This window comes from Tursiops truncatus, chromosome 19 (genome assembly GCF_011762595.2).
Source record: "Tursiops truncatus isolate mTurTru1 chromosome 19, mTurTru1.mat.Y, whole genome shotgun sequence".
Taxonomy (NCBI): domain Eukaryota; kingdom Metazoa; phylum Chordata; class Mammalia; order Artiodactyla; family Delphinidae; genus Tursiops; species Tursiops truncatus.
Genome location: NC_047052.1, coordinates 50,801,680 through 50,823,983, shown reverse-complemented (window position 1 = coordinate 50,823,983; position 22,304 = coordinate 50,801,680). Strand labels below are relative to the sequence as shown.

Sequence of the window (22,304 nt, the reverse complement as noted above, 5' to 3'; positions counted from 1 at the left end):
TGCTGCACCCCCAAATTCTGGCATAGGGTCTGGCTGAGCACAGTGGGTTTAATGAACGTCTGTTGAGTGAATAAATGAACTAACAGCAAACCAGGGACAGAGTTAGGACTTCAACCCCACCTGTGCCGTTCCCTAGGACTCAAGAGTTCTGCCCACGTCATTTCCAAAGACTCAGGCAGCTGTGACCCGCCTCCTGCTACCTTCACCTACCCGCTGCTTCCTCTGGGTGGGGCGCGGGCGGGTGAAGGTGACGATTAACCCGAGCCTCCCTTCTGGATGAACCAGAACTCCATTTCCCACAAGTCTCAGGGCTGGGACTACATTTCCCATGAGCCTCTGCTTTCTCCAGGGTCTGTGCCCTTCAGCCACCCTGGCAGATAATTGCATCTTTCCTTATCCCCCAGCCCCCACTTCCGTACTCTTTACCTGCATATGGTCAGTCCACCCTGCAGCCCTGGTCCCGGCACCCCCTCCCTACCACCCCTCCTGGTTTGATGAACCTGCCTCAGTTTCTCCAATGAGCCTCACTGAAACTCTCTCCCTCCCCCTCCCCTCGGGTCGCCTGTTCTGAGCGCGCCGGCTGCGCGTTTTGGACCCGGTGGGTCCTCGACCCCTACTGGGGGCGGGGGGCGGGGGTGGGCCTTCTGGGGATGGGGTGTCTGGGTCGCCTCCGCTGTGTGTAGTGAGACTGCGCCTGAGATGCGCAGCTCCCGCCCAGCCTCAGCCGGGAGGGACGCATCGCAGGGGCTCACTGACTACAGAGACGTCCGCGCGCAGGGTGGGCGTCCGTGCTTCCGGTGTGTCTGCAGCTCGGGGTGCTGTGCGGGGGCGGGGGTGGGGGAGGGTGACCCCGAGACGGCGGCGGCCTGGCACGTGATGTGTGCGTCCTTGTCTGTTTTGTCTGTGTCCCTGACGGACCGAGTTCCAGTCCCCAATCTGCCACTTCCCGGCTGCCTTGGGGCAGATGTCTGCTCCTCGCTGTGCCTGTTTCCTCATCTGTACGATGGGAATGATAAAAGAACCTGTCTCGGAGGCAGATGTCAGGATTTAAAAGTAATATGTGTAAAGCGCTGAGAACAATGCCTGGCGTGCAGTAAATGCTCATAAAATAAATAAATAAACTATGATCATGTATCTTTTGTATGAGGCAAGTGCCTATGTTGTGTAATGGCTATGTAACCTCATAGGAAATGTGGGTATTTGTGATGCGTGTGTCTGTGTGTATCTTTGTATGTGTTCTGTATGCCTGTGTGTATGTGATATGTGACCACGGTGGGGTACTGTGTCTTTGTAACCTTGTGTGAAATTTGTGTACATCTGTGATGTGTGTGCCCAGGTATGTTGAGGTACGCAATGTGTGTATCTGTGTGTTCAATGTGTGTGCTTCTGCGTGTTTCTTGTATGTAAAATGTGTGTCACTGTGTATATGTGTATGTAATATGTATGTATCAGTGTAATATATTTATGTGTATTTTTGTAGGTGACTTTTGTAGCTTTGTGTAGTCTTTGAATGTGCCGTGCATCTATATCCATGTGTGAGTTGTGCTTGTACATGTGTATCTGGGTGTGTGACATGTGTCTCTGTGTATTCATGTGAGTGAAATGGGTCTGTGTGAGACGTGTGTGTCTTTGATGTATCTGTATCTATATATGTGTGTGTGTTGTGTGTGTGTAGTTGCATATGTGATGTGCGGGTCTCTCCATGTATCTGCTGTGTGTCTGTGTATATTCGTGCATGGTATACTTGTGTCTGTGTTAGTGTGTGTCACGTGTATGTCTCCGTGCAAGTGATGTCTGCGTATTTGTATGATGTGCATGTGTGTGTGTTTATCTGTGTATGTGATGCGTGTGTCTGTGGGTCTTCTTTGTTGCCCATTTGTCTGTGGAATGTCTGTGTTCGTGACTTTGTACCTTGACACGTCACCGTGGTGTCTGTGTGGATCTTTGTCTGTGGCGTGTGTGTCTGTGGATTTGGGGCTTTACTTTGTCTGTGGCATGTGTGGGTCTTTGTGATGCATTTGACGTTCCTGCGTGGCCGGGTGCATCTGTGCAGGGGGCCGGCCTGCCTGTGCGTTCTTAGTGCAGCCTATCATCCCTGCGTCTTTGTGTGTGACGTGTACGTGTCCCCGTCTGCCGATAGCTGTCCACCTTTGTATGTGATGTGCTTGTCTATGAGGGTCTCTGCGACGTGTGTCAGCCGCGTGTGGGCTGTGTGTGCCTGCCTGACATCTGCATCGTGGCGCGGAGCACACGTGTCCCTGCTGGTAGCATGTCACAGCAGTGTCCAGGCCAGGCACTGTGGGCCCTGTGTCCCCCCCACACAAGGGTCTGCTGGTCCCTGTCTGTCCCTCCCCCTCCCCTCCCTCCTGGCAGCCAATGCTACTGGGGAGCCAGTTGCCATGACGACGCTCCATCCTCCCTCCATCCTCCCTCCTCCCACCCTTCCTCTGACAGGCTCTCTGCTCCCCCAATCCCGGCTGCCCTCGGGGGCGGGGCCCTCATTCTCCCCCCCATCCTACCCTCTCCCCCCCAGCAACCCCGGCTCCCCAGCTCCTCTCCTCTGTCCGCCTCTCCATCCCTTCATCTGTCTGTCCCTTCAAAGAGGGGGAGGGGGGTACCTGAGCCAGTAAGCAGCCCCTCCCTCCCCCTGTCCTGAGTCTCCTGCCCCTCTCCTGGGCTGGGGGGAGGCCAGGGTCGCGCGGGTCCCCATGGCTGGGGGCTGAGGGCCCGCCCCCCCCTCCTCCCCAGCCGCCACCACCTCCACCTCCCTTCCATCCTCGACAAGATGCCTGCCCCCGGCGCCCTCATCCTCCTCGCGGCCGTCTCCACCGCCGGCTGCCTGGCGTCCCCGGCCCACCCAGGTAAGTCTGTCCGGCCATCCGGCTGTCCAGCGGCCCCCACCCCCACCCCGGCCTGCCCTGGAGGTCTGTCTGCGGGGCTCTGGCCCCATCACCTGTGTGGCGTCTTCCCGCAGCGAGCCAGGGCCTGGGGAGCCGCGGGGACGGTGCCTGTGTTAGCAGGGCCTGTGGGAGGAAGGCTGGGGGCTGGGTGGGGAGGGGGTCCGTTCGGGCAACATGTGTGTGTGCACACGCATGTGTGCAGGTGTGTGCGGGGAGCCGGGGAAGGACAGGGCCTCTGCGAGAATTGGGGACAGAGGGGAGGAATACTGTTTCTAAGGGGGACACAGCATTGGAGGCTGTCTCTAGCTTTGGGGGAGACCCAAGGCTTGCGGAGCTGCCTTCTCAGGGGTTTGGGTTGGGAACAGAGGACATGTGTGTGCTCCAAGCGTCCCTAAAAGAAACAAGCCTCAACCCCCGTAACTAGGAGGTTCCGGCATGGGGCAAGAATCTTCTCCCAGCCTGCAGTTGGGGGCTCATCCTCTTCCCCAAACAGGGGGTAAGAAGGCTGTTGTGGGAGCGTATTTTAAATTCTGAGAGCTCCAGACTCCACTATTACTCCTCCTTCCCTCAGTCCTCACTGAAATTCATCCAAGCCTGGGGGTGAGGTGATGGGGGGGAGTCCCAGGTTGGGGCGAGAGGAGGGACCCCACCCCCAACCCAACCACTTGAGAAGGCCCCAAACTACAACTCCCACAATGCCCTGGGCCATCCGGCTCCTCTGCCAAGGGGCCCTGGTTGCAGAGCATCATGGGAGTTGTAGTGAAGACTAGCTAGATGAGGAGGGGCAAGGAATCCGGGAACCAGGGCCTTGAAGCCGGGACCCCAGCCCAGTCCTGTGCCCACAGATGGATTCGCCCTGGGCCGGGCCCCTCTGGCTCCTCCCTATGCCGTGGTCCTCATTTCCTGCTCTGGCCTGCTGGCCTTCATCTTCCTCCTCCTCACCTGTCTGTGCTGCAAACGGGGCGATGTCGGCTTCAAGGTGAGGTGCATGAGGGGATTCAAGGTCGGGAGGAAGACGCCAGCAAGTCCTTTCCCCCTCAATCCAGGTGGTAGGAGGGGGAGCGGCGTAGCGAGTCTGAGAGCCCTTCAGGCCTGAAGTTATGGCAAGGTCCAGAGCCTTGGGATGGGAATTGGACTGGGATCGGGGGACAGTTATGAGAAAGATGGGGATAGTACTGATGAGAAGGACCATGGCATGTCTCAGCCCTGTGTTCTCCCCCCCTCCCCCCTCCCGCCCCAGGAGTTTGAGAACCCAGAAGGGGAGGATTGCTCCGGAGAGTACACTCCCCCCGCCGAAGAGACCTCCTCTTCACAGTCGCTGCCTGATGTCTACATTCTCCCTCTGGCCGAGGTCTCCCTGCCGATGCCTGCCCCGCAGCCATCACACTCAGGTACTGCGCCGCACCCTGACTAGGGCCTCATGGCCCCACGGGACAGGGTGGAAGGCCCTGAGAGTTTTCCCTCAGGGAACAGGGAGCAGAGGCCCAAGGCAGCCAAGGGGAAAGGCAGAGGTGGGAGCCCCGGAATCTTGGAAGCAGCCTGAAGGAAGTCAGAGAACATCTTGGTAGAAGCCATTGCTTCATCCACAACCAGATTTGGGGACTCTTGTGGGGCAATCAATGGTAAGGTCAGCCTAGATCTTAATGTCAGAGGTAGCCGATGGCAGGCTGAAGTCATGTCATAGGAGCTTGGGATGCCAAAGGGAAGGACAGATTGGACGTTGGAACCTTGTGGGCAGCCAATGAGGAGGCAGAGATCCCATCGTGGAATGTTGGGGCAGCCAATGAAAAGAGATTTGTTGTGTCTGCTTTGACCCCAGTCCCCACTGAATTGAGGGGTGTTGTTGGCACTTGGGAGGGGAGAGAGGCTCAGGTGCCTCTCCCTTTTGCCCCCCACCAGACATGACCACCCCCCTGGGCCTTAGCCGCCAGCACCTCAGCTACCTGCAAGAGATTGGGAGTGGCTGGTTCGGGAAGGTAATTAAGTGGGGCTGGGGGTGGGCGGCGGAGGGTGCATACGATCCAGGGCGATGCTCCTGTTCTGTGTCATCCCCCCTGCTCCCACCACTACTCATCTGCCCCCTGCCTCGTCCCCCTGCCCCCCTCAGCCCACCCATTGCCCTCCCCTCTGTTCACCTCTCACCCACTCCCGTCCACTCCATCCCCCCGCCACCTGTCGGTCAGCGCCTCCCTCCTCACTCCATTGACCACTCCGCCTCGCCATCCGGCTCTCCACGCGTCCGTCTGTCCATCCTTCCACCCGTCCCTGCGTCCATCGGACTCTGGGCCTGTGAGTCTCTAACCCCGCGTCTGGTGGGAGTACGAGGGTGGTGGGATTTGAAGGAAGAGGCTGGAAAGAGGGGGAAGATGGGAGCCATACGGTGGGGTGGAGGGTGGTCCCTGGGATGGGGCTGGGGAAACCACAGGCGCTGCCTCCTGGGTCCCCCTTGATCAGGTGATCCTGGGAGAGATTTTCTCGGACTACACCCCAGCCCAGGTGGTGGTAAAGGAGCTCCGAGCCAGCGCAGGGCCCCTGGAGCAGCGCAAGTTCATCTCAGAAGCACAGCCGTACAGGTATGGGTACTTCTCGCTGGATGTGGGGCTCGGAAGGCCCAAATATCTGAGTTTGTGCCTCAGGAAGGTAACGTTGGGAAGTGGGAGGAGTGCAGTGTGGGGTCAGATCTGGATTCGAATCGTCCATCTACCTTTTCCTGGCTGTGCCACTCAGTCCAGAGAGTTTCCCTCCCTGAGCCTCAGGTTCTTCCTTGGGACAGAGCCGGGGAAATGAAGGCAGTGTGATGAAGGCGAGGGGACAGCACAGAAGCTGAGCTGGAGACCTGCCCCTCTCCACTCTGAACCTCAGTATTTTCATCTGGAAAGTGAGTCCAGGAAGGCTGAGCAGCCTCATGTAGAGGGCAGCTGAGAGGATGCGAGATGACCCTGTGTTAGGCACTGGGTACCTCATGGTGGTTCCCTTCCTCAGGCCCCTGCTTGTGCGTGAGGAAGGACAGAATCAGAATCACAGACCAGGGTCCTCCCACCTCTGCCCCCATTTGACTGGGAGGTCTGGGAAGGCAGGACCCTGTCCCTCCCTTGCCTGGTCTCCCCTCCACTCTAAGGGCTTCTAGACAAGAATTAAATAAACATTTGTTACATGAATGCCCTGTGGGGTAGTGAGTGCCCTGTCATGGAAAGGGCGCACACACGGGGACCTCTTATCAGAAGGTTGTAAAAGTGAGCTTTGCCCAGAGATTTTCTTAGCCCCTTCCTCTGAAACCTCCCATGGTTTTCTGCGGCCTGCAGGACAAAATCCCACTGGTCCCTACAGCCCACAAGCCCTGTTCCCTTCCTGCCACCAGCCCTCTCACCCCCTGCCACGCGGTCTCCCCACTGACCCTCCCACATGCCAGCTTCTTTCCTGCCACAGGACCGCCGTCCTGCTGTTCCCTCTGTCTAGAATATCCCTCCTGCCTCACCCAGCCCCAGTTTCAGATGGTGGGAACCCTTGCCCTTCCTGGGTCTCAGAACAGAAAGGCCTTCCCTTACACATACACACTCACACACACACACACTCCCTCTCTCCCTCCCCCACCTAAGGAGGACCCTGGAATGCTCCGTCACATCAACTTGTGTATTTTCTGCATAACACGTATCCTAGTTTGTCATTACTTCATCCTTTTACTTGCTTCCCTGCTTGTCTCTCTCTAGGCCCGTGCTGGCAGGCACTAGCCACCTATGGCTATTTAAATTCGTCTTAAGTAAAATGTAACCAAGTTCAAAATGTCTTCCCTCAGCTACCTCTGTCACATTTCGAGAGCTCAGTTGTCACATATGGCCGGTGGCTCCCGTGTTAGATCAGATCTAGAGGTGAAATGACTTCTGTGAGGTTACACACTTGGGAAAGAAGGAGACCGGATTCAGACCCCCAAGCCTGACTCTTACCCACAATGTGAGGATAAAAGAGGGGTATCCCCCAGTGTTGGAGGGGACAGTGACAATTCTTGAGGAAATGATGTTGAAACTAAGGGATGAGGAGGACTTTGATGAGAGGAGAGTGTTCTCCACAGAGGGAAGCGTACATGCAAAAGGCTTGGAGCCTAAGCAGGCACCTGTGCGTTTGGAGAGAGGTACACAGGCGTGAAGAATGACACTGGGGAAGGCAGAGGGGCCGGAAAGACCGAGGAGTGAGCCAGGCTCTGTCCCAGGGTACCAGGGAGCCATGGAGGGTCGTAAGCAGGTGGGCATCAGGTCAGGGACACACTGGAAGGGAGAGACTGGAGGCAGGGAGGCCGGCAGGAGGCTGAGAAGAGAGTCCAGGAGGTGAGGAGGCTTGAGCTGGGGCTGTAGGGAGGGCAGGGGAGGGGGAAGAGTCAGGGGGCAGGAAGAAAGGCTGAGGGGGTGGTGAGCCAGAAGGAGGGGCAAGGAGGTGCCTGGGGGTCTGGCTCAGGGACTGGGAGACAGTGGGGTGGTCCTGAGGTGGGGATGTGGGAAAGGAGTAAGGAAACTGAGACCAAAGAGGTTGAAGCAACAGTTTGGTTTTGCTGGGAGGCTGGGGTGGGACAGAGAGCTGGGGTGGGATGGAAGGGGCTGTTTCCTGACCCAGGCAACCCCCTTCCCCTCGCAGGAGCCTGCAGCACCCCAACGTCCTTCAGTGCCTGGGCGTCTGCGTGGAGACACTGCCCTTTCTGCTGATTATGGAGTTCTGTCAACTGGTGAGGGTCTGGGGCAGGGGAGGCAGAGCCGGGAGCTGGGCGGGGTGAGGGCTCAGGGCAGTTCCTAGGGATCTGCAGCAATGACATCATCATCATCATAGCCACACCTGTGACAAGCACTGCCATCTCTGTAGATGAGTCCTCACTCCCCAGGTGGTGCACCCTGAACTAGCGCATGAGGTGGGTGGGTGCTGTTCCTGTGCGCTTCTAAGCAGCAGGGGAAACTGAGGCCCAGAGGGGGCTGCCCACTGAGGGCAGAGGTCATCCCATCCTCGCCGCGGATTGCCTGGTGTGGGTGCCTGGGAGGGGGCGGTGGTGCTGACCCCTCCCTGCCCTCTCTCCCAGGGGGACCTGAAGCGTTACCTCCGGGCCCAGCGGCCCCCCGAGGGCCTGTCCCCTGAGCTGCCCCCTCGAGACCTGCGGACACTGCAGAGGATGGGCCTGGAGATCACCCGCGGGCTGGCACATCTCCACTCCCACAACTATGTGCACAGGTGGCAGCCCGGGAGCCACCGGGAGGAATGGGGGGGGAGGGGACTACTTAGGGGAAAGAGGCCAGGCTACGGGGGTGGATGGTGAGGCCACAGGGGAGGGGTTTAAGGATGGAAGGAGGCCTGAGTGGGAGACACAAAAAGGGGGGAAAGCCCAGGAGGATCAGGGGGAAGAGGCGGAGTCAGGAGAGTAGAGGAGGAGTCAGGAAGGGAGGAGGGGTCACAGAAGAGAGGGAGGAGTCAGGGGAGGGGGAGGAGTCAAGGTAGGAGAGGAGGAGGGAGGAAAAGAAGAGGGAAGGGGAGCAGTGCGGGAAAGTGGGCGGGGTCTAGGAAGGGGGGGCGGGCTTCCCCAAGCTACCCCCTTCTTACCTCGCCCCCCTCGCCCGCCCCCAGCGACCTGGCCCTGCGCAACTGCCTGCTGACCTCCGACCTCACCGTGCGCATCGGAGACTACGGGCTGGCGCACAGCAACTACAAGGTGAGGGCTGGCCTCCATCAGAGCTGGGAGGGGGCGGGGGGCGTCCCGGCCTGCTTGACCGCGCCCCGTGCCGCCCACACCCAGGAGGACTACTACCTGACCCCCGAACGCCTGTGGATCCCGCTGCGCTGGGCAGCGCCCGAGCTCCTCGGGGAGCTGCACGGGACCTTCATGGTGGTGGACCAGAGCCGCGAGAGCAACATCTGGTGAGGGGCCCGGGCCGGGGGGCGGCCGAGGAGGGCAAGGAAGGCAGAAGGGTCACAGGTTCTACGGATGGGGCAACTGAGGCCTGGAGGGGAGGCCCCCTGGCCCGTCAGGGCAGGGCTCTGACCTTCCTCTGCCCTTTGCTCCCCGCAGGTCCCTAGGGGTGACCCTATGGGAGCTGTTTGAGTTTGGGGCACAGCCCTACCGCCACCTATCAGACGAGGAGGTCCTCGCCTTCGTCGTCCGTCAGCAGCACGTCAAGCTAGCCAGGCCGAGGCTCAAGCTGCCCTACGGGGACTACTGGTGAGGGCGGGGCCTGACCCCGGACCCCTGACCTTCCACCTCCCACCCCAGGATGATCCCAGAATCCCCCGCGTCATTTCACACTCTCCCCCATCCACAATTGCACCACTTGCTGCCAGCCCTAGAATGGAGTGGGGACGTCCCCACCCCTTCCGCCAGCATCCGCTACTTGGAATGGGGAAACTGAGGCATGGAGTGACAGCTGGAGTTTGAACCTAGTTTCTCCAACCCTAGAAGACCCCTGCTGCTTGCTTGTCTCTGATTCCACAACTCGTAACCCAAACGCGAAGGCCACCTTAACCCTCATTTCTGCACATGTGCCTTGCTGTCCTCTCTTCTTCTAGGTCTCTGTCTCCCTCTCTCTGGTTTCTGTTCCCCCCTCTCTCTGGGTCTTGGTCCTCTTCTCCCTGGGTCTCTGCCCCCCACTTTCTCCTGGTCTCTGCCCACCCCCAGTGACCCCCCCCCCCCCGCCCCCCAGGACTCTGCCCTACTCACTCTTGCCTCCTCCCCCTCCCCCAGGTACGACATCCTGCAGTCCTGCTGGCGGCCGCCTGCCCAGCGCCCCTCGGCCTCTGATCTGCAACTGCAGCTCACCTACCTGCTCTCCGAGCGGCCCCCAAGGCCCCCGCCGCCGCCGCCGCCCCCCCGAGATGGTCCCTTCCCCTGGCCCTGGCCCCCGCAGCACAGCGTGCCCCGCCCGGGGACCCTGTCCTCTCCGTTCCCCCTTCTGGATGGCTTCCCTGGGGCTGACCCGGACGACGTGCTCACGGTCACCGAGAGTAGCCGTGGCCTCAACCTTGAGTGCCTGTGGGAGAAGGCGCGGCGGGGGGCCGGTCGGGGCGGGGGGGCACCCACCTGGCAGCCGGCGTCCGCACCCCCGGCCCCCCACGCCAACCCCTCCAACCCCTTCTACGAGGCGCTGTCCACGCCCAGCGTGCTGCCGGTCATCAGCGCCCGCAGCCCCTCCGTGAGCAGCGAATACTACATCCGCCTCGAGGAGCATGGCTCCCCGCCAGAGCCCCTCTTCCCCAATGACTGGGACCCCCTGGACCCAGGAGTGCCTGCCCCCCAGGCCCCCCAGGCCCCCCCCGAGGTCCCCCAGCTGGTGTCCGAGACCTGGGCCTCCCCCCTCTTCCCGGCGGCCCGGCCCTTCCCGGCCCAGTCCTCAGCCTCCGGCAGCTTCCTCCTGAGCGGCTGGGACCCCGAGGGCCGGGGCGCCGGGGAGACCCTGGCAGGAGACCCCGCCGAGGTGCTGGGGGAGCGGGGGGCCACCCCGTGGGCCGAAGAGGAGGAGGAGGAGGAGGAAGGCAGCTCCCCGGGGGAAGACAGCAGCAGCCTTGGGGGGGGCCCCAGCCGCCGGGGCCCCCTACCCTGTCCCCTGTGCAGCCGCGAGGGGGCCTGCTCCTGCCTGCCCCTGGAGCGGGGGGACGCCGTCGCCGGCTGGGGCGGCCACCCTGCTCTTGGCTGCCCCCATCCCCCCGAGGACGACTCGTCCCTGCGGGCGGAGCGGGGCTCCCTGGCCGACCTGCCCCTGAACCCCCCCGCCTCGGCCCCCCCCGAGTTTCTGGACCCCCTCATGGGGGCGGCGGCGCCCCAGTACCCCGGGCGGGGGCCACCTCCCGCTCCCCCCCCGCCGCCGCCACCTCCTCGGGCCCCCGCGGACCCGGCCGTGTCCCCCGACCCCCCCTCGGCCGTGGCCAGTCCCGGCTCAGGCCTGTCGTCTCCGGGCCCCAAACCGGGCGACAGCGGCTACGAGACCGAGACCCCTTTTTCCCCCGAGGGAGCCTTCCCCGGTGGGGGGGCAGCAGAGGAGGAAGGGGTCCCTCGACCACGGGCTCCCCCCGAGCCCCCCGACCCGGGAGCGCCCCGGCCACCCCCAGACCCGGGTCCCCTCCCGCTCCCGGGGGCCCGGGAGAAGCCGACCTTCGTAGTTCAAGTGAGCACCGAGCAGTTGCTGATGTCCCTGCGGGAGGACGTGACAAGGAAGCTCCTGGGGGAGAAGGGGGCAGCCGCCCGCGAGACAGGGCCCAGGAGGGCGGCGAGAGGCCCCGGGAACCGAGAGAAAGCCCCGGGCCCAAGCAGGGGCCCCACAGTCCTGGACAGCGGGAAGCAAGCCCCAAGCCCGCAAGAGGGCCCGAGCCTCCCCGTGAACGGGGTGACAGTGCTGGAGAACGGGGAACAGAGAGCCCTGGGCGTCGAGGAGAAGGTGGCGGAGAATGGGAGCCCGGGGTCCCCAGAGAGAGAAGAGCAAGTGCTGGCGAATGGGGAGCTGCCACCCCCAAGGAGGGAGGAGAAAGTGCTGGAGAATGGGGGCCTGGGGTCCCCGGCGAGAGAAGAGCAAGTGCTGGTGAATGGGGGCCTGACACCCCCAAAGATCGAGGAGGTGTCAGAGAATGGGGGCCTGAGACTCCCCAGGAACCCGGAGAGGCTGCCAGAGACTGGGCCTTGGAGAGCCCCAGGGCCCTGGGAGAAGATGCCCGAGAGTGGGGCTCCAGCCCCCATGAACGGGGAGCCAGCCCCAGAGACCTCGCTGGAGAGAGCCCTGGCACCTGGCGCAGTGGTCTTGGCCCTGAACGGCGGGGAGACAGCCCCTGGCCCCACTGGCCCAGCCCTCAGGAGCGGGGTGCTGGAACCCGGGACCGAGAGGAGAGCCCCCGAGACTGGGGGGGCACCGAGAGCCCCCGGGGCTGGGAGGCTGGACCTCGGGAGTGGGGTCCGAGCCCCAGTGGGCATGGGGATGGCCCCCGGCGGCGGCCTCGGAAGCGGCGTGGACGCAAAGGCCGGATGGGTCGACAGCACGAGGCCACAGCCGCCTCCACCGCCACTGGAAGCGCAGCCGACGAGGCCGGAGCCAGCGCCCCAGAGAGCCAGGCCGGAGGCAGCCTCCGAGGGAGAGCCCGGGGTCCCAGACAGCAGAGCCGGCGGAGACACAGCACCCAACGAAGACGGGGACCCCCCCAAGCCCGAGAGGAAGGGCCCCGAGATGCCACGACTGTTCTTGGACTTGGGACCCCCTCAGGGGAACAGCGAGCAGATCAAAGGTGAGCAGGCTGCTGGGAGCACGGGAGCGCGGTTGGGGGCCGAGGCCCAGCTCCTTCCAAGATGTAGGGTGCAGTTGAGAAGCTCAGGCTCCCAGGTACCAGACAGGTCAGCCTGATGGTGACAAGTGCAGACCCTAGAGCCACACTCCCTGGGCTCAAATCCTGGCTTTGCCCCTTCCTAGCTGTGATCTTGGACAGATGACCTTCTCTGTGCCTCAGTTTCCCCATCTGCCAAAAACGGATGACAAGGATAGCGCCTACCTAATAGGACTGTGAGGGTTAAATGAGTTAGGACTTCCAAAGCCTTTGGCCCAACGCCTGGCACTTCTAAGCACCTGCTGTTACATCACAATTCACGTCAACTAGGGGATGCAAACTCAGATGCCCGCAGGGGTCAGACAGTATAAGGGAATGAATGACGGGTGGGAATGAATGAATGAATGAGAGCTGGGAGACGTGGGGTAGGAGTTGGGGAGGAAATGCAGCTACTTCTCAGCTCCATTCAGGAATGCCCACCTGGTGTTGCCAAATCTGCTGCTTTCCCCCTTTAAGCCAGAGTTCTGGGTGTATTAATGGTTGAAACCACTCAAAAAAAGCCTTTCTGTGGGCTGGGCTGCCAGTGCGTGATCTCTGGTTTAAACTTTCCAACAAGCTGAGGCATCTATTTATTGTGCCAGGCCTCCTGTGCACCAGGCCCTGAGCTGTCCAGGGCTGAGACCCAGGGAGCCTCAGACCCTGCCCTGCCCACCCCAGTACTGGTGGCTTGAAAGCCTAGTAGAAAGGCCTTTTCTGGAAACTGAGTTTTGATAGGAACACAGGAAATAGTTTGTCATAGAGAGGGGACAATTTAAGAGAAGATAAATGGAGAGTAAAATACACAGCCCCTGCTTAGATGTGGACATAGGGACTGTGGTTCCACTGGAATCATCCAGAGGCCTGATTTCCTTAAATACTGGTATGAAAGTTATAAATGACTGGGCCTGTTTTATATTGGCAACCTCACAGCCACACTTGAGGGAAGGGTTATTATCTCTGTTTGCCAGAGGAGCCTGACGCTCAAGAGGGAAAGGTCAGGAAGGGGACTGAGCACAGAACCTTCCTTCCTCAAACCCATGGCATTAGAAAACTACCACTTCCTCAAGGTTGTTGTGGGGAGTTTGCAACCAGCTGTGTCAGGAAAGACCCTGGGCAGCATGAAAATGACAGGGGATGAGCAACTAAGATGCCTCAGAGGATCTGAAGCGGGGGTGGGGTGGGTCGGTGTTGTTGGGTGCGAAGAGACTGGGAATAGCATGCTTTTCTTTTTTTTTTTTTTTAAATCCAGTGAACTCCTACTCATCCTTCATGACCCCACTCAAATTCCCCCTTCCCTGGGAAGCCTTCCTGATTTCGAAAGACTGTCACCCTGTCCTTCCTCTGGGTATCCACAGCCCTTGATAGCTTCCTCTATAAAGCCCCACTCCACCCCATCACCTTGAGATGGGTGGTCAGGGAAGGCCTCAATGAGGAGGTGACTTCTGAGCAGACATGAAGGAAGTGAGCCAGGTTGACATCTGGGAGAAGGATGTTTCAGGTAGAGGACACTGAGATGGGCATTAACTTGGCATGTTCATGGAATAGCAAAAGGCTGGTGAAGCTGGAGTTGAGTGAATGAGGGGTGGAGAGTGACTCGGTCCACATACATCTTTCTCCTTGCCCTGCCCTGACCCTCTTCTCATCCCCACCATCGCCCCCCACAGGGCCTGGCACACAGCTCACTTATGCAGTAATGGAGGAATGAGTGGCCCCTCCATTTACCAGTGAGGAAACAGAGGCTCAGAGAGGTGGATCTGCTTGCCCAGGGACACACAGCAAGAGAGCAGGGTAGGCTTGGGATTTGAAGTGAGGTTTCCTCCTCCAGGGACCTGAAGTCCTTCCCCCCCAGCAGGCTGAGATCAAGGAGTCTTAGGGCAGGGAAAGGACCTGGAGATGGCTAGACACCCCAATTTTCTGGCGATTGAGTGCCAAAAAGGGAAAGAAAGTACCTTGGTCAACATTGTGTAGCAGGGAACATTTATTCACAAATATTGACTGAGTACTTCTATGTGCTTGGGGTTTGGGGACACAGCCAGAATGAGCCCAACTCAGTTTCTGTTCTGTGGCAAGGCAGACATTAATCACACTGCCACAGAATTACAGTTCTATACTGAGATCAACCGCTAGGAAGGCGAGGTGCTTGGTACTATGGGGTGCAGAGCGGGTTGCCTGGCCTGACCTCTTGGTAGATCTCCAAAGGCTTTGAAAGTCCAGACAGAGCTGGACGATGAATAGGACTTGAGTTAGATAAGGAAGTTCCAGGCAGAGGGAACAGCCTATGCAAAGGCTCAGAGGTGGGAGGAATGGGGATGTGGCCCATATGGTTGGATGGAGGTCAAGCCAGAATGAGGTGGGGACAGAACCAGGAGAGGTCAGCACAGCCAGGGCACTCGGGCCTCGTGGCCCCGGGAGAAACTGGGGCTTTGTGCTGTGGGAACTGGGGAGCCACGGGGAGGGTTAAGCACTGGAGTAGGGGGAAGACCGCTACCCTTCTGCTTGGAGACCCCCAGTGCAGCCTTTTGGTTCACAAGGGTGGAAACAGTGCAGCCTTTTGGTTCACAAGGGTGGAAACAGGCCCAGACTGTGGCTGAGATTACCTAAGGACACAGAGTTAGGCGGGAGGGCATGCCTCAGTTTCCCCAGGAACAGGAGCTCACCGGGTGTCTCCCCTCGCAGCCAAGCTCTCGCGGCTCTCGCTGGCGCTGCCGCCGCTCACGCTCACGCCGTTCCCGGGGCCGGGCCCGCGGCGACCCCCGTGGGAGGGCGTGGACGCCGGGGCAGCTGGCGGGGAGGCCGGCGGGGCGGGGGCGTCGGGGCCGTCGGAGGAGGACGGGGAGGACGAGGACGAGGACGAGGAGGAGGACGAGGAGGCAGCAGCGGCGGGCGCGCTGGCGGGGCCGCGGGGCCCCGGGAGAGCGCGGGCAGCCCCGGTGCCCGTCGTGGTGAGCAGCGCCGACACGGACGCGGCCCGCCCGTTGCGGGGGCTGCTCAAGTCTCCACGCGGGGCCGACGAACCCGAGGACAGCGAGCTGGAGAGGAAGCGCAAGATGGTCTCCTTCCACGGGGACGTGACCGTCTACCTCTTCGACCAGGTGGGCTGCCCCCGCGCAGGACCCCGGGGCTGGGTCTAGGGAGGGGCGGGGCCTGGATGAAGACCACGCCCAGATTGGGGGTGGGGTGTGCAGGGTGAGGGCGGGCCAGGGAATGGGGCGGGACTTGAAGGACCAGATGAGGCCTTGAGTGTAAGGGCGGGGCCAGGGAATGGGGCTGGGCCTGGAGGAAGGCCGCGCCTCAAGTAGGGGCGGGGCCTGCAGGGTGAGGGCGGAGCCTGGGGAGAGACTGGCTAGGGAAATAGGGCAGGATGAGTCCTTGAGTGTGAGGGCGGGGCCTGGGGATGGGGCGGGGCCAGGGGAAGGGCCGAGTCCAGAGCAGAGGTGGGGCCTGGGGTGGGGGAAGGTGCTGGAGGGCTAGGGAGAGGCCTGGAGATGAGAACGGATCCGGAAGGAAAGCGCGGTACCTGGTGGTCAGAGGCTAAGGAGAAAGTGAGAGGATTAGGGCGTGGTCTGTATGGTGGGGGCGGAGCCTAGTGAAGTTCGGGATGGGGTTTCTGCACCAGCGCTCTAATGTTGTGGAGGCCGAGGGGCCGGCTCAGGATGGAGGGGATCTTATCCACTAGGGGTGGGCCATGGAGAAGCTGCAGGTAGGGCTTAAAGAGATGCTGCTTGTAGTGTTAAGATACTAAGTGCAGTAGTGGGTTCAGGGATAGGACACAGCTAATAAACTGGGGCGGGGCTAAGAGAGATGGGTTGGGGATTGTGTTAAAAGTAACTAGCCTGAGAGGTTACTGTTGAAGAGAAAAACAGGGCGGTGTAGTGCTTGTGGACTGGGGCCGTGTCTAGATGAACCTGGGGCGGGGCATACTAAGGTTCTGAGATGAGTGAGAACAGGGTCAAGAGCTGAGGCCTAGGGCACTGAAACAAACTGGAGCGGGGCCTCTTCAGAGGGCGGGGCTTAGGGGCTCGCGGGAGGGTCCGGAGATGCTCAAAATGGGTTAAGGGTTTGGAGGACCATAGGAGCAGGTAGTTGTGGGGCCCGCACTTGGACGCCTGTGGCCGAGATCTAGGACGTGAGTAAGGGTCATGGAGACGGGACGGGACTTACGGCGACAGTCCTGGGTTAGGGGCTTCCGTGGAGGCAGCGCGTTAAGGAGCCGGGAGAGAATTCCTGCAGTGGACTGCTTAGCTGTGGGCGGGACTCCGTGGTCGGGGGAGGAACTTCAAGCCGGGGGAGGTTAAAGCTGGCCTGAGGCTTCGAAGGCAGATTAGGGGATCTTCAGAGAGAGCGATTGTAAATTGGGATGCCTGAAGCCCAGAAATGTTAGCGGGGTTTGTTGCTTGTTGGGATGTAGTGAGTGCGATGTGACGGTTCGCCCCCTCTTGCCTCCCCTAATATGCCTTCATAGGAGACGCCAACCAACGAGCTGAGTGTCCAGGGCCCCCCCGAGGGGGACACGGACCCGTCAACGCCCCCAGCGCCCCCGACGCTTCCCCACTCCGCCACCCCCGGAGATGGGTTTCCCAGCAACGACAGCGGCTTTGGTGAGGGCCGGGGCGGGGCAGAGTTGGGGGCGGGGTCTATGGGAAGGGCAGCGTCGGGCGGGGCCTGCTGAGGGGCGGGGTCGGAGGGCTGAAGAAGTGATTGAGGGTCTGACCGCGTCCTCTCCTCTCCTCTCCCTCCTCACCACCCCCGCCCCCAATGCTAGGAGGCAGTTTCGAGTGGGCGGAGGATTTCCCCCTCCTCCCCCCTCCAGGCCCCCCCCTGTGCTTCTCCCGCTTCTCCGTCTCGCCTGCGCTGGAGACCCCGGGGCCCCCCGCCCGGGCCCCCGACGCCCGGCCCGCAGGTATCGTGCTTCAGACCCTTGGTCCTGCCCCACGTCTGCCAATCTCTCCCCATCTGTCTCTCCCACTTTCTTGTCCCCATCTCTCTGAATTTCTTTGCCTCTCTCCCAGTTTCTTCCTTCCCCTCTCTCAGTCTGGCTGCTCACCAGTGAAACCCCACCCACCTCTGGAACCCCCTCAGACCAAGAGGTGTCCATCAGATGGGCTTGGGCAATCACGCCCTTCCCTGAGCCTCAGTTTCCCTTCTGTAAGGATCCCCTCTGAGTCTTGCCCATCTTTTTTTTTTTTGGCCACATCCCTTGGCATGTGGGATCTTAGTTCACCGACCAGGGATGGAACCCGCGCCCCCTTAACCACTGGACCGCCAGGGAAGCCCCAAATCATTTCTTTCTTTCTTTTCTTTTCTTTCTTTCTTTTCTTTCTTTCTTTCTTTTCTTTTCTTTTCTTTTCTGTCTTTCTTTCTCCCTCTCTCTCTCCCTGCCTCCCTCCCTGCCTCCCTCCCTCCCTCCCCCTCTTACTTTCTTTTTCTTTCCGATCTTTGCCCCATCTTTGTGCTAAGATTCCTGTCTGGTACCTGGTGGATCTTGAGCCCATCTCCTTTGGGGGGCATAGGTTGATCAGAGGCAGACAAGAAGCCAGAGGAAACCAGGGGGCTCAAAGCTGGTTAGCATGAACCAGAGCAGAGAGGACATGGCCAGGGAGCACCATAGCAATAACAGCAAGCACTCTCACAGACCCTAGAATGTGCTTGCAACATCTTACCCCATTTAATCCTCCCTATGATTCCATGGGGTGTATTCTAGTCTCATCTCCATTTTACAGAAGAGAAAACTGAGGCACAGAGAGGCATGAGGAGCCGGGGCACAAACCCTGGCTGCCTGGCCTCTGAGTCTGTGTCCACTCCAGTAGTCAGCATTTGTCAGGTACCCTTCTTGCGTTTCACTTACGCCGTAATGCTAATCCTCACCACCACCTTAGGAGAATATCCCTGCATACAGGGCTTGCACTGGGCCAGGCGGGTGGAGGTGTTCCCAGAGGACAGAACTAAGTAGAGGGAAGGTGCAACTGGCTCTTTTCAGGGGGGACTCCATACCTGCTCCCCTACACTGTGCCCGAGTTCAGGTGTTGGCCCTGCCACTTCTTGGCTGGGTGACCTAGGGCAAGTCGCTTTCCCTCTCTGTAGTACCTCAGTTTCTGTAGAACGAGGAGGATAACAGGATCTAACTCCTAAGTTTGTTAAGGGGATTGAATGGCTTAATCGTCCCCTTGCAAGCTGCAGTGGTCTTTAACTGGTAGCTGTTACTGCGTTTAATGAAGTAGATGCTTGCATCGGCTGTACTGGGCTCATGGGATTCCATGCTGGGCAAGATCAATGAGCCCCCCCTCCGCCCTACCCACAGCACTGCCCCACAGTCCCACAGTAAGTGAATAAGTGCCAACTCAGGGTTGCTGAGAAAGCAGATGACAAGAGGAAAGGGCTTTGTGTCCTCGGTGATGGAAGGGTCCTTTAACCGGGGACTTGAAGGGTTGGTTGTCGTTAACTAGGGGAAGGGGAGAGCGTGCTAGCAGACAGGACAGCTTGCAGAGGGCCTGAGGCAGGAGAGAGCTTGGCTGATTCATGGAACAGAAGGGAAGCGGGTGTGTCTGGAGGTTACTTGCAGAGTTGGGTGGAGGGGGGTGGGTGTGGGAAGTGAGAGAGAGCAGGACAGACCCCACAGGGCTTGAGGGTAAGCTGAGGGGTGGGGACTTTGTCCTGGGGGCACTAGGGAGCCACGGGAGGAGTGTGAGCTGGGGAGGGGCAGCATCAGCCCCGGGTGTAGGAAGACTTCTCCTGGGCCTTGTGGGGGCCAGTGGAGGCAGGGAGGCTGCGGAGGAGGCCAGGCAAGGCTCCAGGGGGGAGAGGAGAGGACATACAGAGTCAAGGGCAGGAGGGATGGGCTGAGGGTTGACCCTTCACTTGGCAACATCCTCAGATTTCACCCCCAAATGTCACTTCCTCCCAGAGGTCTTCTCAGAGGCCCCCCAGAGGACAGGGTGAGGTGGGTTCCAGGGCGTGGGGACACCAGCCAAGTGTTGAGTCAGGGCTGAGGCCCATAGGGCCAGCAATCCAGGATGACTTCACCTTTGTTCACCTGGAGAGGAGAGGGAGGGCCCGATCACACAAAATTGCAAATCCCTTTACTCAGTCCTTAGCTATTCCGCAGCTGGGCTGGGAAGCTGCTGAGCTGGTTTCAAGACCACGGCTGGGGGGTGGCTCTGCCCACTTCACACACGTTCCGTGGGTGCTGAGTGATGCCAGGAATCTCAGAGTTTCCCTACTCCTTTGAAAAGGACACGAGGGTCATGCTCCCCATTTAAAGGGAGGGAAACTGAGGTTCAGGGACTGGAAGTGAGGGCAATGACTTGACCCAGGCCACTCAGGTGAGAAGTGGGAGGTGGAGTGGGAGGGTGCCCGGTGGGTAGCCCTGGTTGAGAGTCTCCACCCCACAGACCTTGGTTTTCTGGATGTGTTGTATGGGTGGGAGGCTCTCCTTCTGCCGGGAGAGAAGGGATCATGGTGGGAAAGTCTGGTGGGACGGCACTTTCTGCAGGGCCTCTACTGGGTGCTGGGGATGCAGCAGTGACCAAATGCAGTCCCATCCTCTCTGATCTTCCAGTCTAGAGGGGCAAGCAGACAATGACTGAGATTATCCCAGAGGAGAAATGTGAAAGAAAATAACTATAGTGGAAGGGAATTCCCTGGCAGTCCAGTGGTTAGGACTCAGTGCTTTCACGGCCGAGGTGAAATCCCTGGTCGGGGAACTAAGATCCCACAAGCCATGCGGCGCCACCAAAAAAAACAAACAACCCCTCCCCCCACTATAGTGCAGTGAGATAGAATGACCTTGGGGGGTGAGGGGGACGACTGCTTGACTGAGAATGGCCCGGAGAAGACCCCTGAAGAGGGGGCATGGCGACGGAGGCCTGAGTTCTATGGGAAGGGCTAAGGGCATGCTAGGCAGTTGGAACAGCCAGTGCAAAGGCCCTGGGGTGGGACTGTGCTTGGAGGAACAGCAAGGAAGCAGAGCACGGTGGCTGGAGCAGAGTGAGTCGGGGGCGGGAGTAAATGACAGAAAAAGGACAGAGCAGATCAGGTGGGGCGCTCCCCATGGTGAGGGCTTGGTTTTCACTCCGATCGGCAAGCCAGAAGCCATGAGCCTTTCTGCCCAGTAATTCCATTTCTCTCTCCTCTCCCTCCATCCTCAGGCCCCGTGGAGAACTGACTCCCCGAAGACTTGACCCCCCTGCACCCCCAGAAGAGGGGTTGAGAGTAGAATCCTCTGTGGACGATGGAGCCACTGCCACCACCACAGACGCCGCCTCCGGGGAGGTCCCCGAGACCGGGCCCTCCCCCTCCCCCACCATGTGCCAAACAGGAGGCCCTGGCCCTCCGCCCCCCAGCCCCCCGGACGGCTCCCCTGAGCCCCTTGACCCCCTCGGTGCCAAATGAGGCAGGAAGCCCCTCACCCCTCCCTGGAGAGCCGCCTTTCTCGGAACTGAACTGAACTCTTTAGGGCCTGGAGCCCCTCTGCACAGTGGAGGCCCCTCCTCACCCACTCCCAGCCCCAGACAGGGGCCGAAGGCTTCAGGGACCTGGACCCCCCCATCTCGCGTCTCCCCTTTCCCACCCCAGCCTGGCCCCTGGAGGGGCCTCTGGTTCAAACCTTCGCGTGGCATTTTCACATTATTTAAAAAAGACAAAAAACAACTTTTTGGAGGAACGTGGGGCATGTGTGTGTTTCGGGAGATGAAGAGGGGAGGCTGCAGGGACCGGGTGCTGTCCAGGAGATATGGCCATCCTCACAGCCCCATCTGACAGGAACATCGAGGCTCAGAAAGGCAGAAATGCCTGTGTGGCAGCGAGACCCCCGGCTTCTCCGCTTCTCTGGATCTCAGTCTGGTGTCGGCATCACCAACTTCTGCTGCAGCCTCAACTTACAGTTCAGGAGGTGACGAGGAGCCGGCGAGGGTTCGGGAAGGTGGCAGGTTATGGTCAGAGCTGGGTTTCTGCAAGGTGGCCAGAAGCTGTCCCAGGGCCAGTGCTGGTGAGGAAAATGCTTAGAAATGACCTGCCAGCACCCACACTGGATCATGGCCACATCCCACACACCTCAGAACGGCACTGCCTGTGCCTCGAGGCACAGACCCTCTGCCTCGAGGGTCAGAATCTATCTCCCTGCCCATGGTAACTGTGCCTCAGTTTACCTGTTTCTTCATGTGACCACCCACCTGTCTGACATTCTCTTGCCTTCCCCCTACTTGAACCTCTCCATTCAAATTTCTCTCTGTTTTTTGTCCCTTTATCTCCCTATTTCACCCGGTCCCAGTTCTGTCTTTGTTTTCCCATCCCATGTCTTCAGCCTCTTTCTTCTCATCTATTTCTTCGTCTGAGTATCACCCCATCTCTACTTCTTTCTCCTTGTCTGCGTGTCCCCGTCACCTTCCTGTCTCTATTATGTCTTTCTGCCACGGGTTTTTGTCTCGATTTCTTTTTCTCAGTTTGTCCTGGTCTCTTGACTGATTCTGTGTCCATCTTTGTCTTTTTTTCTTCTGACTGGGTCTGTCATTGCATCTCTGATCTCCTGGCTTCAACCTGTCTTCCTCCCACCCCCACCCGCCGTCACCTTGGTACCAGATTCATTTGTGTATATGAAGGAAGCAGTTTGGATGAGGAACGAGGGAGGGGTCAGGAGTGGGGACCCAGCTGGGATGCTGTGTGGACTCCTGGCTTAGGAATTAAGATGATGAGAGCATTAGGGTCACATGTAAGTTGTGGGCGATGGAGAAAGAGCGAATGAGAGGATTAGGTTTTGCCTCTGTCCCCTACTGCCACTTCTGATAGATCTGGTGGTTCTTGAACTGATGTTGTAACATGTCTGCCCAGGGTGGGTGCTGCATGGAACCCAGCCAGGTTAGGCAGCGAGAGCCTAGGCTCCTGGGTCTGAGGGAGGAGGGGGCTGGGGGCCTGGACTTCCTGGGTCTGAGGGTGAAGGGGTGTATTAGCTCACTAGGGCTGCTGTAACAAAGTTCCACAAATTGAGTGGCTTAAACCAGACTTTATTGTGTCAGTTCTGGAGGCTAGATGTCCAAGATCAAGGTGTCGGCAGAGTTGGTTCCTTCTAAGGGAGAATCTGTTCCAGGCCTGTCTCCTAGCTTCCAGTGG

General features: G+C 59.7%; 1 protein-coding gene across 2 annotated transcripts; it reads left to right on the top strand.

Moving 5' to 3' along the window:
- Positions 1-2,785: 2,785 nt before the first annotated feature.
- LMTK3 (lemur tyrosine kinase 3) lies at positions 2,786-20,862 on the top strand. 2 transcript variants are annotated; one of them, XM_033846031.2, is made up of 15 exons: positions 2,786-2,861; positions 3,746-3,879; positions 4,141-4,291; positions 4,800-4,876; positions 5,355-5,473; positions 7,524-7,611; positions 7,957-8,105; positions 8,496-8,580; positions 8,665-8,786; positions 8,938-9,087; positions 9,607-12,128; positions 14,880-15,295; positions 16,666-16,801; positions 16,966-17,103; positions 20,348-20,862. In XM_033846031.2, the coding sequence occupies exons 1-15, from the start codon at positions 2,786-2,788 to the stop codon at positions 20,362-20,364; spliced, it is 4,380 nt and encodes a 1,459-aa protein (XP_033701922.2). In that variant the 3' UTR covers positions 20,365-20,862. The 2 variants fall into 2 exon arrangements, 1 of the variants encoding a protein (XP_033701922.2); XR_012328056.1 differs by lacking the exons at positions 2,786-2,861; positions 3,746-3,879; positions 4,141-4,291; ... (8 more) ...; positions 14,880-15,295; positions 16,966-17,103 and adding an exon at positions 15,663-16,329.
- Positions 20,863-22,304: the final 1,442 nt, after the last annotated feature.

Bases quoted from the DNA above. Each gene is read 5' to 3' on its own strand.
- LMTK3 (XM_033846031.2), top strand. From the start codon at position 2,786: ATGCCTGCCCCCGGCGCCCTCATCCTCCTCGCGGCCGTCTCCACCGCC. The intron at 7,612-7,956 runs GTGAGGGTCTGG...CCTCTCTCCCAG, and splicing joins TTATGGAGTTCTGTCAACTG to GGGGACCTGAAGCGTTACCT. The intron at 15,296-16,665 runs GTGGGCTGCCCC...ATGCCTTCATAG, and splicing joins CCGTCTACCTCTTCGACCAG to GAGACGCCAACCAACGAGCT.